The following is a 17,876-nucleotide window of genomic DNA, read 5'->3' as shown; positions in this document are numbered from 1 at the left end:
CCGCAGAGGCCCTATGTCAGGCCTTGGAGTTTAGTCCTGACCCTTGGGTAGGGAGCAACTGGAGACTTTGAGGAGGGGCATGCCCATGAAAGATCCTCCTGGGTGGCCAGGATGCGGGGGAGGGGGGGAGGAGTGAGAGAGGGGAGGTGCTAGGACATTGTGGAATGGGGGGGGGGTTGGGGAGTAGGAGTCCCCACTTCTGTGCTGACATGCTGTGAGACCATCGGCAGGTCTCTTACTCTTCTGGGCTGGTTTCCTTCTCCGTCTTCTCCCAAAGGCCATTTCAGACCATGACTGAGTGAACTAAGGTGTGTGGGGAGAGGGAGTCACGTGGTTCCATTAGCATCACTATTTTCTACTTTTCTTTGGCTTCAGAGACCTGGCCTAAGATGGGTCCATCACCCATGGTTTACTCCCTGCTTCAGGCCCATATGGCTCAACCTCCAGTGCATTAGCCTCACTGAAGAGAAAACATGACCTTGGAGCCACCTTCCAGCTGTGTAACTTGAGAGGAACTTTGCTTCTCCCACCTACTTAGCAGGGAGGATATGGCCATTGAGAGGCCTTCACAGCACACAGGGCAGTGAGTGCTCAATTAGTGGCAAATGCCTTTCTCACTATGGTTCCTTTCAGGTTTCCTGGGTAGGACTCTTGGCTGTAAGCTCTGTGGAGGCTGGTGGTGTCTCCTCCCTGGGGCTGAACACCAGCTGGGCCCCCAGTCAGGACGTGATGCCCAAGGCTAGTGCAACTCTGCCCAGGCTCGTCATGGGGACTATGACGTGGACCTGCCCGGCCAGGTGAGCAGTCTCGATACTCACCCCACCCTGGGCGGGTGCCCTGCATCATTCCTCATGGGACTACCCCAAACACAGGTCCCCAGTCCCTCCCAAGGCACCAAGTGTGACAGGCACTTATGTTCAACCAAACCCACCAGGACCTAAATTCAATTCCTCCTCCTTTTCTGTTTAATTTTCTTTGATTATTGGGGGGGGGATAGGTAATACATTCAAATTCTTCAAAATTTAAGAGGTACCAAAAGTGTACCATAACCCCTCCCCCACTCCACCTAGTACACAGCCCCTTAGTTCCTCTTCCTGGAGACAACCAATCTCATCTTCCTGGGCTCTGGGATCTCAATGCCTTCTTGTTCACTGGGATGCATTCCTAGAAGGGCAATGATGGGTCACACATTATGGCCATTTTGTAAGACCTTGGATGTCCATCAAACTGTCCTCAAGTTCCACAGGACTGGATGTCCAAACCAAATCTGATTTCCTCAAGGTCAAGAAGTCTCAGTTACTATCCCTCCTTACAGCAGCTGTGTGTCCCTAACCCATGGCCTCACCTCCACATCTTGACTAAGGCCAAAGCCTCCTCTGGGCCTAGTCACTTGCTTTGTTTATACACTCACAGGGCTTTTACCTAGGTCCATCCGGGTGCATCAGCTGACTGGGGGGGCGGGCACCACCCTTCCCAAAGCCGGCACCTGACTGGGTCAAGGGCCACCACCTTCCGGGAGGTGAACAGACTCTCTCAGCAGTGGCTGGAAAAGGACGCTCAGCAGCACCTGGCCAGCAGGTAAGAGCTGGGGCCTATTGACCGGGACTGGAGCCAGTGAGGCTGGCTCTTGTGCGGTGTGTCCTGTCCTGACCCTTCTGGGACCTCCCAGGTGGTTTTCTTTCAAGGTGGCTCCCTCTGGTGTGAACTGGGGTCTCCTTCTCTGACCCCAGCCCTGGGTCAGGTATGAGTGCTGAGTGAGCTGCAGCCGGATACCATGAAGGCTGCAGGCTCCCTCCGAGCTCCAGGACAGTGCTCAGGAGACACGGCCCACACCCTGCTCCCTGAAGGGGCTTTTGGAGGGCCAGGCAAGGAGTGGATTTCCACAGGGAACCTGGAGTCTATGCCTCAGTTTCTGCTACTTATTTTTCTGCCTGAAGCTCTTTCTACCAACTACCCTATCACAGCGGGAAGAACCTGCTGAGGAACTGGCCAGTGGTCTGACCTCCCTCAGAACTGGTTTCCTCATGTGGACACTGGAAACATCCCCACAGTCGGGAGAACTGAGTGAGCTAATGAATGGAACCAAGGGGGACAGCCTGTGCCCTCCACACAGCAGAGCCTCAGAAAATGGAGCTTCAGACAAGGCTGCTGTGTGCTAGGAAGACACTGCACTGGCTCGTTACATATGGCAGCCCAAACTAACCAAAAGAATTGTTTTTGTTTTTAAATAGTTTTTCTTTGTTTTACATTTTCAATTTCCAAACTAATAACAATTTTAACACCACTATCACTGCTCACTGGGGTTCCCTGTGTCCACCGTTGTCCCTCTGGTCTGTTTACCAAATGTTAGCCAAAGGGGACTGTCAAAATGTTAGGTTGGACCATGTCACTCTGCTGCTCAACATTCTCCAGTGGCTCCCATCTCAGCAGAGTAAATGCCAAATCCTGGCCATGGCCCCCTGGGAACCTGACCACACCCTCTCCAACCTCCTCACCACTGGCTCTCCATCTGAATGAGACTCCAGTCTCACCGGCCAGATGTTCTCTGAACAAGAGGCACCCCGACCTCATGCCCTCAGCCTTGATGCTCTTCCCTACCCCTTTAGGCTTTTATAAAAGTCACTCATCACTCCCACTCCACAGTGAGACCCTTCTGGACCTCTCAACACTCTACCCTCCATCCTGCTTTATTTTTCTCCTCATTATTCCCTACCACCTAACACAGCAAACACACTTATCCAGCTAGAAAGAAACACTCAAGGACAGATTTTCCTTTTGCTCACTGCCTCAGTACCTAGAACAGCACAGGGACTTAGCACTCAGTAAATGTCCTGAATGAATAGCTAACGATGATTGCATGTCTTATGTGCTAGGTACAGTGCTAAGTGTGCTTCATACATATCTTAGTTCTTAAGGATCTTTAAATCTCCACAATAACTCTGTGATACAAGTACTGTTACCCATATCACAATGGAAGAAATGACAGTCAAAGGGGACTTGTCCATGTTTGCTTTCACAAATTAGAGGCAGCAGTCTAAACCCAGTCCTGCCTGCCTCCCAGGGGCCTGCATTCAAGAGCATCTACATTCCCTAATGACGTTCACAGCCTTCCTCCAGCAGGCAGTACAGCCCTGAGGAGGAGGGTGGGGGGTACATGCTGGTGGCCTAGCAACAGCCTCTTCTTTCTAACCCACCACAAACTGGGCTAATCTGGCCTTCCAGGAGCTATTCCTCTGACACTCTAACCCACGCTTCCCTCCCGCACACACTGTCTTCTGAAGGATGGATGAGTTGTCCACAGGAACAAGTAGGAGTCCCATAGTTTCAGCTCTTTTTGGAACAAGGTGTTCCAAAATCCAAAGATGAGAACTGACGACCCCTTTCAGCCCTGCTGATCTCCCAGGACATGACTGCTGGATTGCAGTGGGTGGTGTTCTTGCTTGTATCAAAAAGTACAGAAGCTCAGGGATGGAAATTCTGTAAAGTGCAACGTAAAGGAATATTCCTTTGAGAGATGGGTTATTTTCCTTTCACGGGTGCCAATTAATTGCAGGAAGCCAGCACTCAGCTAAGCGAACTCTTCCATTGTCAGACTGGAGGAGCCAGCCTTGTAGTCTACCTCATTAGGGCAGCGGGTTTTTTCATCCCTTTCTAGGTCCAGAGCTTCTCTTCAAAGGACTTTTTTGGGGCTTTCCCTTCCGTGTCTTGCTTTCCCAGTCCTTTAAGAAACAGTAACTTGGGACGCCTGCCATGTGCCAAACACTGGGCTCAGCAGTGGGGAGACAGGCAAACAAACACAGCACAGAGGAAATCCAATCCTAGGGAATGTAGAAGACCTCGCTCACAAGAGGTACTTAATAAACATTAGTGAAATGAATGGTGAATAGGTGAATATGAGGTTCTGGGGTCTAGAGAAGGGAGGTTTGCCTAATTCTATGTGTGTGGGGGGGGGGATTTGGGGAAAAGCTTAGAACTCAAGGGAACAGTTCACCAGATGAACAAGAGGGAGAGAGAAGGCATGAATGGCCTTCAAGATAGAGGGACAGGTACCTGAAAAGGCAGGGAGGCATGAACCAGGAGGGTGAGTTCTAGTGTCAGCAGGCAGTCTGGAATGAATGAAATGCAGGGTGAGTGTGGAAAAGTGAGGAAGTGTGACTGTAGATGGTACCCTCAGGAGTTAGGTCATGAAGATTTGAATGCCAAGTTGAAGTTTGGAGATTTATGCTGAGGGCGAGAGCTAGGTATGGCTTCAAGAGCAGGAGTTAACGTTAACTTCCAGATTTCTGGCTCAGACCAGGGGGTGGACTTGGTGAGGCAGCTGCAGAGGGGAAGCAATGCTAGGGGGACAAAAGTTCATTTGGAGAACCTGCGTAACCTGCAGGAGGTAGTAAAGCTCTGGAAGGCAGCTGGTCTCTTGGGTCTGGGCCTCTCTCCCCCTGGAGTAGCACACGGCTCACCCACTTCCTTCCTCCAAGAGGCTTTCCTTGGTCACCCTGGTCTTTTATCCTGCACCCCGAAAGCCAGCCTGCCTGAACCCCTTGTACGGAGCAGCACACCCGATTCTGCTGTGGGACGCCATCTGCCCGGCCGACCACGAGGCCCCCACCCTCGGTAGCGGGGTGCGATCACTCACTACTCGCCGGTGGGAGCCCCCGCGGGATCTTGGTGGAGCGGGGGCACCTGGTCAGAAGTCAGCCCGGCAAAAAACAACCTGGAGGGACGCCCAGTGACGTCACAGTGGGTAGGGAACACTCGGGAACTGAAAGCGCTTCGGAAGCCTTAGCGACGGCGGGATTCCACTCCAGCAGCAGGCAACGGGGAGCGCAGGCGTCCCTACACCCTCCTCCCCTCCCACTGCTGCCTTTCTAAGGGTCACCCGCACTCTCCCTCCTCCGCAGGCCGTAAATGGCCCGTAAATGGGGTCAAGAGCTTGGCGGGGGGGGGGGGGGGGGGCACACTCGTCCCTTTAAAGCTCGATCGGCTCTGCGCGGCCTCCAGTCCCGTAAAGAGGGGGCAAGGGGTCCGATCGAGCTTTTCCATCCCTTACTCTGCAGCTTTACCTGATCTCTTTTTGTGGGTGCCGGCACGGGCCATGGGCACCTGGAGAAAGCGAGGGGCAGGCTGAGTTCTAACAGCCCAGCCGGCTGACAGCCCGAGCGGCCGGGGAGCCGCCATTCTCGACCCGCTGCCGCGGGGCAGCCTGGGAGCCACCCTTCGCGGCGCGCAGGCCCTGGGGGGTGGGACGCATGCGTCCTAGACGCCGCGGCGCGGGCCGGCGACCCGCGGGCTCTCTGCGCAGGCGCCGTAGCCCCGAGCCGCTGGGAGGCGCTGGTCCCGGCGGGGTCGCAGCGAAGGGGCCTCAGGGCGGGATCTGAGGGCGTCCGAAGGGGATCTCAGAGCGGGATTGCGGATCTTTGCGCCGTCCAGCGGGTTGGGGGACGGGCCTGGGGTGAAGAGCAGGCCCTAGCGGCCCGTGCCCCGGCCCCCGCTGCGTGGACTTGGTGCTTGGCTGCGCACGGCGGGGAAGTTGAGGCCGAGGGAGGAGGCGGGTTCGCCCGGAGCCGGTGGTTCCTCGCGGGTCAACCAGCAGGATGCTCCGACTTTATCATAAGGGCGAAACACGGGCGAGGGAAGTAGTTTAGGGCAGAAGCTTGGGCCCTTCAGTTTGCCAGAGCTGGAGCTGGATGACGCCAGGCCGTGTTGGTGCCGTACTCAGACCGCGCGCGTCTGGCTTTAGGACCGTATTGGACGGAAGAGTTTGCGCCAGTTTCGGTTTGACGTCTCGAGTCAGAGGCCAAGTATTTGTACACAGGTGTGGAGTGAGTGTGACAGCCACGTGCAGGCGCACAGGGCCGCGTGCCGGGGTCTCAGCAGCCGGGGGAGGGCTTGGCGCGGCAGCCGCCCTGGACTAACCTGGTGTATGCATCTCCTGCGTATTAGAACCAGGAAACGCTGTGTTTGTATATAAAACAGGTAATTAAAAAAAAAAAACCCACAACACAGGTTATAAGCAGGCTCGATGCCCACATGAAGGTTTGGGAGGACCCTGGAAAGTTGCACAGGACAGAGGACGGTTTGTTGTGAATGGTGTGCGGGTCCGTTACAAGAGGCCCGGATCTCTGCGGCCTGTGTCCTGAGTGTTGGTGATGCCCCCACAGTCTTCTGACACCCAAACATGCCTACAGAATTTCCAGCCTGTTCTCGGAAAACCCACTGATTTATTCAGATTTAACCATTTTTATCACCATGCATATCTGCCGTCATTGTGGTGGGGAGGCCTAGTGTGTGGTGAAGGGGACACGGCCCCTCCCTGTCTTTGTGAGGCGGGGTCCAGTATGTTGATGGTGTAATATGGTAAATAGCTTGACAGCAGAGGCAGCACAAGTCAGGGATGGAGCACAAGAAGATCCAACCAACTAGCAGGGGGGGTCCAATGGCCTGAAAAAGGCAACCCAAGAAACAGCATTTGAACTAAACCTCAAAGAGCACCACCCAGGGAAGGGTGGTGTGCCCAGCAGAGGGCCCGGGATGGCTGAAACAGGTCCAGGGCCCCTGGCGAAAGGTAGATACTCAAATGCTACGAGTGGGTAGACCGATGATTGGATGAGGCACAGCATATTTGCTGGCTGGGAGCCATTCCTCACTAGATCATAAACTGTTAAAAGGTAGGGGAATACCTGCCTCCTAATTCTGCCCAGAGCTCAGTAAAACTGAGTGGGGCCTCAGAGGTGGAGGTGGTAAAGGTCCCAGATGCAGAGAAAGTGTGTGGTTCTGGCCTGGGAGTGGTTTCCAGGAAGTGGAGCTCTGATTCTGCTGTCCCAGAGGGCAGCCACTGAAAATATAACTGCTGTGCTGGGGGATCCCTGGGGCCTCAACGGTTTAGCGCCTGCCTTCGGCCCAGGGTGTGATCCTGGAGTCCCAGGATCAAGTCCCACGTCGGGCTTCCTGCATGGAGCCTGCTTCTCCCTCCTCCTGTGTCTCTGCCTCTCTCTCTCTATGTCTATCATGAATAAATAAATAAAAAATAATAAAAAATCTAATAACTGCTGTGCTGCTTCAGTGTTAGAAAAAGCCGGCCAGGGTTGGCCTCTCATTTTCACATATGCTCTTCATGCATGATCCTGGTAACAGGGCGTGTTTGGGCAGATGTCACCTGCTGAGGACTGTCCCAAGATAAAAATCTCCCAGAGTATGTGCACAGTGGGGAAGGCCACAGGCAAAGGGGTCTCTTTCCCCCAGATGGTCTAAAGGAGGTCAGAGCCAGTCCCCCTTTCCCCTAGGACAGTCTCTCTTGAGGTGATCATTTCTGCCACAAAGACCAGACTAGGCCAAGGATCCGGTGCCGCCTGCTTCAAAGAGCCAAGCACGTGACATAAATTGCTGGCTTGGGTACTTTGGGAACTGGGAAAGCATAGGCAGCACCATCTAAGAGGCTGGCTGCAACTCAGCCTGGACTGGGTGTTGCTGTGCATGATTCTTGCTCTTGCATTGCCAAATGTTTTGACTTTTTTTCAATACAAATTAGAAGTGAGGACTATTTTATTCCCAGACTTTAAAATATTTGCACTAATTCAAATTTGAAAAAAATAAAAAACAAGACTGAGAGGTGAATGAAATACATTTGGGAACTCTGGTCCTCATTTCCATCCTAGGAAGGTGGGTACCCTTAGGACATCAGAGCAGGTGTACACAAAAAAGGAGTGCCTGGGTGGTCACAGGGAACTGAGTGGGCTGTGCCAGGGGTGAAGGGACTCCAGCCCTGCCAGGTCCGGATGCTCTGAGCATCTCCCCTGAGGGACCCACAGGGGCCAAGGTCATCCTCATCCATCACTGTTCCTTCTTCCTCTGTACCTGCTGCTTTGACAACCCTTCCCCGGCATACCATTACTTCTAACTTGCCATCAAATCTCCTCTCTCACATCCCACCCCTAACCCCCATGTTGTGTGCAGACCTCCATCATCTTCCTGTCCCTCCCCAGGCCCTCCAACATCCTCCAATGGGTCTTACCTCCTCTCTTGTTGTTCTCCAGGTGGAAGTCAATAGGCCCTTCTGCATGAGCCTGGGATGTCTTAGCCCTGCTTAAAGCCCCCCTGGTGGCTCACCACTACTCTCAGTATCTAGCCCATATTCTCTAAAGTGGTCCCCACAGACTTCTGTTTCCTCCAGAGATTGGAACTGGTGGCTCACAGGCCAGATGCAAACAGATTTTATTTGACCTTGCAGAGTACTTCATACATTCAAATTAGTTGTCTAAATGCAAAACTCAAGACACTGCATTTAAGAAGCTCGGAGCTTTACAAGGAGAGGAGTGGAAGCCTAGGCTGAGATCAAGGCTGGAAATGGGTGGTATACAGTAGGAGCTCAAATACTCAGAGGGGAACAGGGATGTGGCCGTGAGGGAGGGATTCAAAATGCCCTGCTGCCTTTCTATTGTAATTAAGACCCCTGGAATTCTGTGCAGTTGTGGGATGATGCTGTATGCAGCAGATGCTCACTATGAACTTGCTGGAATGAATTTGGGTCTTGAGTAACCAGACCCACCTGACTTTGAAACTCCTGCTCTTCCTGGCCAGCGTGTCCTGGGTGGTCCCCTGGGTCTGGGGTCTGAAGCCCAGAGTCAGTTGAACAGGTGGGATGGAATTTTGCAAGGGTGGAGATACGGGTTTGGGAACAAAACAGATTTGGGTTCAGACTCAGCTCCCCCATCTCCAAACTGGGCATGATACCTTCCTGATATGTCTCTTATCCTGAGAGTCCTGAGTGGCACCCATGGGCGGGAGGCAGACATCCATGCTTCCTCTCACCCCTCACCCCTCCTCACTCTCTGTGCCCTGAAGGGTGTTCCGAGGAACAGCCATGTCTACCCTGTACCCGTCTCTGGAGGACCTGAAGATGGACCAAGCCATTCAGGTAAGCCACTAGGCATGTGTTAGTCTAGGCCCTCGTGGGCCCTTTGTGATTGCCCCAGGGTGAGTAAGGGAGGCTTGTCTTGAAAGGTGCTGGGTGTTGCAGGTCACCACTGCAGGGCCTGCTGGTGGACAGGAGGCTAAGGCAGTGGAGTTACAGCAGGAGTGGAGAAGGCCAAGCAGCTGCAGATAGGCCTGTGCGTCCCAGCACTTCCTCCATCCCCGTTCAGGTAGACGCCACACTGTAGACAGGCTTCCAGAGTAGACCCCTTGGGCGTGGCATGTGGCCTGCTCATCCCCAGAAGCCCCTTCTTCCTTCCATCCACCTGCAGTTCCAGTAAGTTTTGAGAATTTGGGACTTGTCGACTGAGAATTTCGTTGGGAGGTGGGTCTTGATGTTCTGGCTGCCTCACGTAGCAAGCAAGCGGGTCATGACATTTGGTGGGTTGTGGGCTACAGGGAGAACCTTCCCCAGAAACATGGACATCTGCAGAGACCACATTTACACATCTCCGAGTTTCGTTGGATGCCCCACCCTACCTTAGGCCTGCCAGCATAATTAAGGCCCTGACCCTCAGCCTCAGGGAGCCCCAAGCTCCAAGGTCTGAGGGTCCTGGACACAGCTGATCAGTGCACCTCACCTCTCCCCAGGCCCATGCCAGAGCTGCAGCCAGGATGCCCGCCCTGCCAGTCTCCCAACCTTCAGGTGAGTGAGCCGGGGTGGGGTGCTCCTGACTGACAGTGCCCTCTTGTGGCCACTTCCAAGCACTGCCTCTCGCCTGCCGCCCTGCTGTGGGTTTCCTGCACATTTTACCGCACCAGAACCCTCTGAGGGGGACCCTGAGAATTCTGTGGCTTAGTGAGAACACAAAATCCTCTGATGTGGGACTAACTTCTATGGCCAAGTGAGGAGACCAGGATGTTTGTGGTGGCCCCCAGAGATGATGGCAGTCCTGATTCAGGTGCTGTGGCAGCTACCTTGACCACAGGCCCACTCTTTCCCTCCTCACTGTGCATTTTCCTGGGAGCTGCCCTGGGGTCAGATGCCTGCCTCCCACAGCCCGGCTGCCCCCATCCCGTGGATTTCCTAGGAGCCGGGGCCTCACGTCCCCAGCACCAGCCCTGTGCTTGGTGTCGCATGTCTGGCTGGTGCCAAATAAAGTTTGTTGCATTGAACAGCCAAGTGGTACGTACACGAGGGATTCTGTGTCCCAGGCTGCTCCTGGCGAGATCACTGCCCCTCAGCCCTCCTGAGGGGAGAACCCACATCACCAGCGAGTGTTCCCTTGCCCTCTCAGGAGTAAACGGTGTCCCTGGGCCCTGTTTATTAATACAGCTGAGTGACACGGGGGAGCCAGGCAGGCGTGGCCAAGCACGCACCCCTGAGTAACACCTCTCCCCTCCTTCCCTTCCCTTCCCATCAGTTTTGTACCCGAGCCTGGCAGACTTGGAAAATTATATGGGTCTTTCCCTCTCCAGCCAAGAAGTCCAGCAGAACCTGCTTCAGATTCCAGAAGGTGCTGGTGTAGGTATTCTTCTCTTGCCTGATGTGGGCACAGAAATGTTCCAACTTGCCCTCCTTGGTTTCGCCGTTTGCACAGACTGGAAGCTCCTGCTCCCTGGCGTGCCTGCGGCTCTGTTTCTTGATGGCACTTCTCATTTTGACCCGTCATTAAAAGTGCTGTGGGGTTTCCTGCAGTCTTGGGCAGAGCTGGAGGACCACTGCCTGCCCCTTGACCTCTGGCTTCAGGCTGCTGGACAAGAAGGGAGGCGTTAAACCAGCCTGAGCCTGGAGGCATCTAATGTAGGAGCGCCTGTGCCTTGAGAGCTGTTGTCTGGATGGCAGAGCCAAGAGGGGGAGCAGCTTGTCACCCAGCTCTGGTCCCCAAATTAAACCACAATGCTTGCTTGATTCCTGCTCTCCATAGTTTTGGGGAGCAAGAGACATCATGACACTGAAATATTCCCTCCTGAAAATATGCTCATTCAGAGTCCGGGTGCCCACCCAGACCCCCTCCCAGTGGGCTCCAGCATCCCCACGGGCTGTTGGTCAGCGTCCTTGTCTGCTGTCCTGTCCCCAGGCTGGTGAAAATTGGTGGCAGAGCACAACCCCAAGTCCTGCTGAGGCTGAAGGGTTTCGTGAAGTGAAGGGAGTGAGGATGAAAACTGCCACAGCCACACACACACACACACATACACACACAGCCCCTGGCAGATGAGGGTCTCACAGGAGAAAGGTCACCAGGATGGGGACACGTGGGGCCTGGGGTGTTTCCCCACAATAACCCCCCGTAGTCATGCTACGGGGGGAAATACAAACAGGAAGCAAAGAAAGTCCCATGGTGTATACTTCCCTTGTCAGCCTTTGACTGAATTTCTCTTCGTTCCAATAATGAGGACGTGAGTGCATTTCACTGAAATATTGATACAAATATGACAGGTGGATTCATTTTTATAGCTAAAAGTTTTATTTTTAACTTTTTATTTTTCAATAATCATGGACTCCTGGGAAGCCACAAAGACAGTATAGAGAAGGGCACAGAAAGCTGTACCCTCCAGCGAGTGTTCCTAATGGTTATGCAGGAAGTGGCTGCAGAACTACAGGATAAGGAAAACGGGCATTTTACATTGGTACAGTGAGCGTCTGTAGTCCTGTGTCACTTTGTCACCTGTATAGATAGACTCATGTAAGTACCAGTGCAACCAAGGCACGAACTGTTTCGTCCCCACAAAGGTCTCCCTCAGGCCGGCCCTTCGTGGTCATGGCCACTCTCTCCCCCTGACCATCCCTAACCCCCGGCCACCACTAGTCTGTTTTCTGCCTCCGTAATTTTGTTTCAGAATGTTATATAAATGCAGTCCTACTGCGTGTAGCCTTTTCAGATTGGCTTTTTCCACTCAGCATAATGCCTTTGAAACTTCTCCAGGTTATTCACTGTATTAATAGCTCATCTCATTTTATTTGCGTATTTGTTTGTTTTTATTTCATTTTATTTTAATTCCAGTATAGTTAACTTTCAGTGTTATATTAGTTTTAGGTGTATAATACAGTGATTTAACAATTCCATACATCACCTGCATCCTTAATTCCCATCACCCCCCCCCCCCCTCCCTTAGTTCATCCCCTTGCGTTGCTAAGTAGTAGTCCATGGTATGGACATCCCAAAGACTTTTTAATCCATTGAGAGTCATTTTAGCTTTTTCCAGTTTGGGGCTGTTACAAAGTAAGTTACTATGGATATTTTTGTATAGTTCTTTTGTACAGACATAAGTTTTCATTTCTCTGGGATAAATGTCCAAGAGTACAGTTGCTAGGTTGTATGACAAATGCATGTTTGAATCTTGAAAAGAAACTGCCAAACTATTTTGAGAGTGGCTCTGCTGTTTTATTTTCTTGCCAGCGACACTCTTCCAGTTTCTTCCCATCTTTGCCAGCTTCTCACTAACGTTTGCTGTTATGATAGGTGTGTCGTGATGTCTCATCAGGGTCTTAATTTGCATTTCCCTCACGGCTAGTGATGTTCAGTGTCCTTCCATATGCTGTTTACCAGCTATGATTTTTTTCAGTAAAATGCTCTTTGTATGTTTTGTTCATTTTCTCAATGGATAGTTTGTTTTTCTTTTCTTTCTTTTTAAAAAATAGTTTATTTATTTATTCATGAGAGACACAGACACAGGCAGAGGGAGAAGCAGGCTCCCCTCAGGGAGCCTGATGTGGGACTTGATACCAGGACCCTGGGATCATGCCTTGACCCAAAGCAGACGCTCAACCACTGAGCCACCCAAGTGTCCCTCCTTTGTCTTTTCATATAAAGTTTAGATTAACCTTGCCTACATCTACAAGACATCTTGTAAGGATTTGGATAGAAATGGCATTGAATCTTTATGTCAATTTGGGGCAATTGATGGCTTTATTATGTTTTTCTAATTCATGAATAGAAAATTCCTTTCCATTTATTTAAATATTTTTTGATATCTTTTATCAGCCACTTTTTTGTTTTTGTTTTCAGTATGCAAGTCCTACATATGTTTTGTACACCTACTCCTATGTTTTATTTTTGAGTAATTATAGTTGACAGTGTACTTTTAATTTCAGTTTCCATGTGTATGCTGTTAGTGTATAAAAAGTACAGTTGATTTTTGTGTGTTGATCTTGTATCCTGTGACCTTGCTGAAGTCACTTAGTTTTAAGAGTTTATTTGTAGATTCCTGGGAATTTCCTAGTAGATGATCATATCATCTGCAAATAGGGACCATTTTATTTCTTTTACAATCTGTATGCCTTTTATTTCCTTTTCTTACTTTATTGCTCTGGGTAGTTATTCCAGTACCACATTTAAGAGTAGTGGTGAGAGTGACATCCTGACTTGTTCTGGGCTTTAGGGGGAAAGCACTCGTTTTTATACTTTTTGCTTACATTTTTTTCAAGACAAAAATCAAATCAAGTCCTTTTTCCCCCCCTAATTGCCTGCTATTTGCTGTGAAATTTTGTTTTTAATTGGATTTCAAAGGGGTCTTCTCCTGACACCAAAGTGCCTTGCAAAATGAGGGTTCCGTTTCTGTATACCCATTCTCTTTCTCCTCATTTTCCTGGCTGTTTTTCAGGGGGTATAGGCTTTGATGCCTCCTAGTGGCTTCACGGAGCCATGCACCCTAACAGGCCCTGAGAGAAGAGTGTGATCTGGGGATGGGATAGGGCCCAGGGACCACTGCATCTTTCTTTCCCCATCCTTATGAGACCCCTGGTGTCTGCAGATGGTGGGCTCTGGCCTGTCACCCGGCCAGCTGGTGGCACCGCTGTCTGGAAACAGCCTTGGCACACGGCGAGCAGAGATCAGGCCTGGGGTGCGCGAGATCTACCTCTGCAAAGATGAGCATGGCAAGACGGGGCTACGGCTGAGGGCCATTGACCAGGTAGGGCTGGGGACTGGGCAGGAGAGGAGGGGGAATCTCCCACACGTATTGCCCACCAGCCTGGGAGGGGGCCTGCGGGCCCTGTCCACAGTAAGGAAGGTGAGGAGCAAGCAGGGGAGCCAAGGCCTACCCAGCCTCAAGCGGAGGCTCTTCCTCTCAACCTCCCTCCCCTAAGGCCCCAGGGTCAGTGCTGGGTTCTAGAATGGACCTTCCACTTGTGCCTCCTGGGCTCCTACCACTCGGGGTCTCCCTTCCTCCCTCCCCTCCATCAGAGGGATCTGGCTTCCAGGCAGCTCAGCTATCTGCAGAAGGTGGAAGCCGGCAGGACCAGTGCCGTCATAAGAAGCCACGCAGTCCAGGGGCTGGGGCTGCAGCCTCCAGCCAGGGTTGAAATCTTACCCAGCTGCTCCCTGGCTATGTGGCCTGGAGTATTTTGTCCCCAGGAAAATGGAGTGACTGCTGTCCTGCCAGCTCCTAGACGATCAGGAGGCAAACAGCAGCCGGAGGGACCTGGGCTCCGAGTGATGTGATGGGGAGCTGACCACAGGGCCCTGCCTCCTCCAGGGGCTCTTTGTGCAGCTGGTGAAGGCCAACAGCCCCGCGTCTCTTGTGGGGCTGCGCTTTGGGGATCAGATCCTGCAGATTGACGGCCGAGACTGTGCCGGGTGGAGCACGGACAGAGCGCACCGGGTGCTGAAGAGGGCATCGGCAGAGAAGATCGCCATGGTCGTTCGGGACAGGTGAGTGGCCAGGCCCCCGGTGCCTCCCTGTCTGGCCCCAGGCACGTCTAGGCCCAGCTCACGGTCTCTCCTGCCAGGCCGTTCCAGCGCACCGTCACCATGCACAAGGACAGCACGGGCCACATCGGCTTTGTCATCAAGAAAGGCACGGTCGTCTCTGTGGTCAGAGGGAGTTCTGCGGCCCGCAACGGGCTCCTCACCAAGCAGTCCGTGTGCGAGGTGAACGGACAGAATGTGGTCGGGCTGAAGGTAGGCCAGCGGCTGCGCTCGGCCGCGGAGCTCAGGGGCTGAGAGCCGGCTGCCGGAGGGGGCTCTGAGCGGGCGGGGCCCTCGCCCCCTGGTTGCTGTGGGCTAAGACCAGGGAGGTGGAGCTCTGAGCTCAGCGCCGAGCACCCAAGCACGGGGCAGTGCTCAGTGAGCAGGAGGCGGGAGGAGAGCCGGGCAGGTGGTGCGTCCAGGCAGGGGGTGCGTCAGGACAGGGCGCCCGGGGAGGGGGCTGCTGCTTGCATGGATACCTGCCTCCTCCACGGCACTTCTGTTTGCATAACTGGCTCACATTCCATAATAGGAACATCTTAGAAAATTGCTGTTCAAAGACACACTTCTTTTTTTTTAGATTTTTAAAAAAGATTTTATTTATTTATTCATGAGAGAGAGAGAGAGAGAGAGAGAGAGAGGCAGAGACACAGGCAGAGGGAGAAGTAGGCTCCATGCAGGGAGCCTGACGTGGGACCGGGTCTCCAGGATCATGCCCTGGGCTGAAGCAGGCGCTAAACCACGGAGCCACCCAGGGATCCCCCAGAAACACACTTCTGACCTCTGTTCATCTTTGGAGGGTGTGTGTGTTTTATCCTTAAAAAGCCAGAAGGAGCAAGGGGTCCAGGGTCTTGCGGATGTGGACTGAGCAGTGGGCGCCTTCAGGCACCGGACCTCAGAGGATGATGAATCGTGTGGCTTTTGGTCCCTGAACAAGTGAAAGTGGTTTGATCCTGACTCACTGCCGCCTGGACAGAGAGCGGTTCTTCTTTGAGGTTGTGATTTGGAGGGAGAGTCCTATCCCCTCCTGCAGCCAGGGCTCCAGGGCTCCCCCCAGCAGAAGTGGCCTGGGCAGTGGCATCTCACTCCGCAGCTGGCACGGCCTTCTAAGCCAGTTCTCCACCCCTCCCCAGGGCCATCACCCCGCCATTCCTGTCCCAGATCTGCTTCCCATGCTGGACTGTCTCCCCACCTCCTTTGGAGGCTGGCTCTGGAGGCTCATGAGCATTGTGATCAGGAAGTTCTTCCTGATGTGAGTCTGTGATCCCTCCACTGCATATCTCCCCCTCGGGGATCAGGCTTGACAATCCAAAGGGAACCCTTTATGCCTGAGAAGTTGACGAGGCCAACACCGATTCTGAGTAGCTTCCCTCTCGGGTACCTGCAAACGCACTCCTTTCAAAGCATTCCAGTTCTTTGATCTTAACTCTTCTGGAGACCAGTCATGCTAAACTGTGCCAAGGATTCTCTCTTCCTCCCCGAAGCCTCAGGGCATCATGATGAACTTGCCAGTTACCCTGGCAAACCGTGGTGCTCGGAGGCTCTCACTGGGTTTCTCCGTTTCCTGAACGGCCCTGTGTAGTTACGCATTTTGAGATATTTGTCTTCTGAAAGCTGATCTGTTTCCACCGTGTGGCTGTCACTGGTCCCATCTCGCACATCTCGTACCTCACCAACTGAGCACATAACCAAGTTAGAAGTGCGTGGATGGTCACTAGTCTCTGTGAAAGGGCCAGAAGCTCTGCTGTGGCCGTGCTTTAGAGTTCAGTCTGTTTGGCCCACGTGGCATAGGGGCTTGTCCTTTCCTGTCCTCCCCTAATGGCAGCAGGGTCTTGGGGGTGGGGTGCTGACCCGTCCTCTGCAGAGGTGCCCCTGGCCTCAGGGTGACTGCCCCCTCACTTCCTCTCCAGGACAAAGCGGTCACAGAGATTCTGGCCATGGCCGGGAACGTTGTCACCTTGACCATCATCCCTACCGTGATCTATGAGCACATGGTCAAAAAGTAAGGCTCCCCCCTCCTAGCCAAGCCCCTACCCCCCACCTCCCCACCTCCTAGCCAAGCCGGCCTCCTCAAGCCTCACGCAGGGCACACACCAGCCTGCCCCCCTTCACTCCCTTCCAGGTGGCTGGTGATTGCAAGGGACTTGAAAATCTTAGGAATGGAAATGAAGGTCCCCCTGGGGGATGCACAGGCCGGGAGGGAGGAGAAGCAGGTGCTGCCAGTTTGGGTGACTGTCCTCGTTGCTGTATCTAGGTTGTCCCCGACCCTGCTCCACCACGCCATGGACCACTCGATCCCAGATGTCTGAAGCCAGGGGAGCACTGCTCAGCCGTCCCATACTCCCCACCCCTGCAGGAAAGGGCTCAGAGTCCTCCTAGGACAGGTGTGGGGGGCTGTGCCCAGGCCAGGGCTGCGCTGAGGGCACATGTTCCAAGTGGGGCAGGTGGGGATCCCGGTGGGAAGCCACCGAGACACGGGCCTCCCTGGAACCTCTGACTGGGAACTGCACGAAGGCCCCCAGCAGTGATTCTCTGTGCCTATTTAAATGCTTAGCACGTAGGCAGTCCGGCCAACAACTTCTTAAAGTTGCAGTTGGGTCCCTCACAAGATTTTTGCTGCCCCTACCAGAAAAACAGTTTCACGTTTTGAGAGAACACAACTACATCCTTTGTGAGAATGTTTTCTTTCTCCTTCCCTTGCCGTCTGTCACAAACTACATAGTTATAATCCTTCATTTCTTTTGAATAAATACTTGATTTTAAATAAAAGCCTTTCTTCAAAAGTGATTGAAAATTCCAGAATCCTTGGTCCCATGACACGCCAGGCCTGGTTTTCTTGTAAGCAGCATTGAGACCGTGGTCTTTTCTACACACGGTGCCTGAGAGCAGCGCTTTGGCCCTGCTGCCATCACGTGCTGCCTGCTAGTCGGGGACAGAGGTGCTGGAGTTGGGGAGCAGTGTGGGACTCTGGAGGAGGGACTCTGGCTTCAGAGCAGCCCCGCTCAGCCTGCTTCTGCATCTGCAGAGAGCACAGGAGATCCACTTCAGGGATGCTGGAGTGGACGCGGGGCACTGACAGGCGCCAGCAGGGCTGACCCTCAGGGGGCTGGGAGAGGCCCTTCTAGGTCCGAGATCATCTGTGTGACCCAGGAGGGAAGTGAAACTTCAGCTGCGGCAACAGGTACATGGCAGCGCTGAGCCAGCACGAGGCTGTCTGGTTCCCTCAAACTCGGAAAGGCCCTCTTTCTGCCAGTCCTTCCCTGTGTGTACGCCATGTAT

General features: G+C 53.2%; 1 protein-coding gene and 1 long non-coding RNA gene across 3 annotated transcripts; one reads left to right on the top strand and one right to left on the bottom strand.

Annotated features, from left to right (window-relative positions):
• The first annotated feature begins 727 nt into the window (after positions 1-727).
• On the top strand, positions 728-17,369 carry SDCBP2 (syndecan binding protein 2). Of its 2 annotated transcripts, XM_041733112.1 has the most exons (10): positions 728-797; positions 1,414-1,578; positions 8,839-8,911; positions 9,559-9,613; positions 10,332-10,432; positions 13,663-13,821; positions 14,386-14,561; positions 14,639-14,810; positions 16,508-16,599; positions 16,852-17,369. In XM_041733112.1, exons 3-10 carry the CDS (start codon positions 8,858-8,860, stop codon positions 16,904-16,906), a joined length of 864 nt encoding a protein of 287 aa, XP_041589046.1. In that variant the 5' UTR covers positions 728-797; positions 1,414-1,578; positions 8,839-8,857; the 3' UTR covers positions 16,907-17,369. The 2 variants fall into 2 exon arrangements, with proteins under 2 accessions (XP_041589046.1, XP_041589047.1); XM_041733113.1 differs by lacking the exons at positions 728-797; positions 1,414-1,578 and adding an exon at positions 5,347-5,973.
• On the bottom strand, positions 976-5,207 carry LOC121478200. The gene is made up of 2 exons (XR_005984430.1): positions 5,061-5,207; positions 976-1,164 (listed from the first exon to the last, which is right to left on the bottom strand). It is a non-coding gene; the product is annotated as an uncharacterized LOC121478200 (long non-coding RNA).
• Positions 17,370-17,876: the final 507 nt, after the last annotated feature.

The sequence above is a fragment of the Vulpes lagopus genome, chromosome 18, assembly GCF_018345385.1.
Source record: "Vulpes lagopus strain Blue_001 chromosome 18, ASM1834538v1, whole genome shotgun sequence".
In the NCBI taxonomy this organism is placed as follows: domain Eukaryota; kingdom Metazoa; phylum Chordata; class Mammalia; order Carnivora; family Canidae; genus Vulpes; species Vulpes lagopus.
This window is presented reverse-complemented; position numbering and strand designations above follow the sequence as displayed.

What these genes read in the sequence shown, in the direction of transcription:
- SDCBP2 (XM_041733112.1), top strand. Translation starts at nt 8,858, where the DNA reads ATGTCTACCCTGTACCCGTCTCTGGAGGACCTGAAGATGGACCAAGCC. An exon ending in GCCATGGTCGTTCGGGACAG is followed by an intron (nt 14,562 to 14,638) that starts GTGAGTGGCCAG and finishes CTCTCCTGCCAG; the next exon opens with GCCGTTCCAGCGCACCGTCA. An exon ending in AGAATGTGGTCGGGCTGAAG is followed by an intron (nt 14,811 to 16,507) that starts GTAGGCCAGCGG and finishes CTTCCTCTCCAG; the next exon opens with GACAAAGCGGTCACAGAGAT.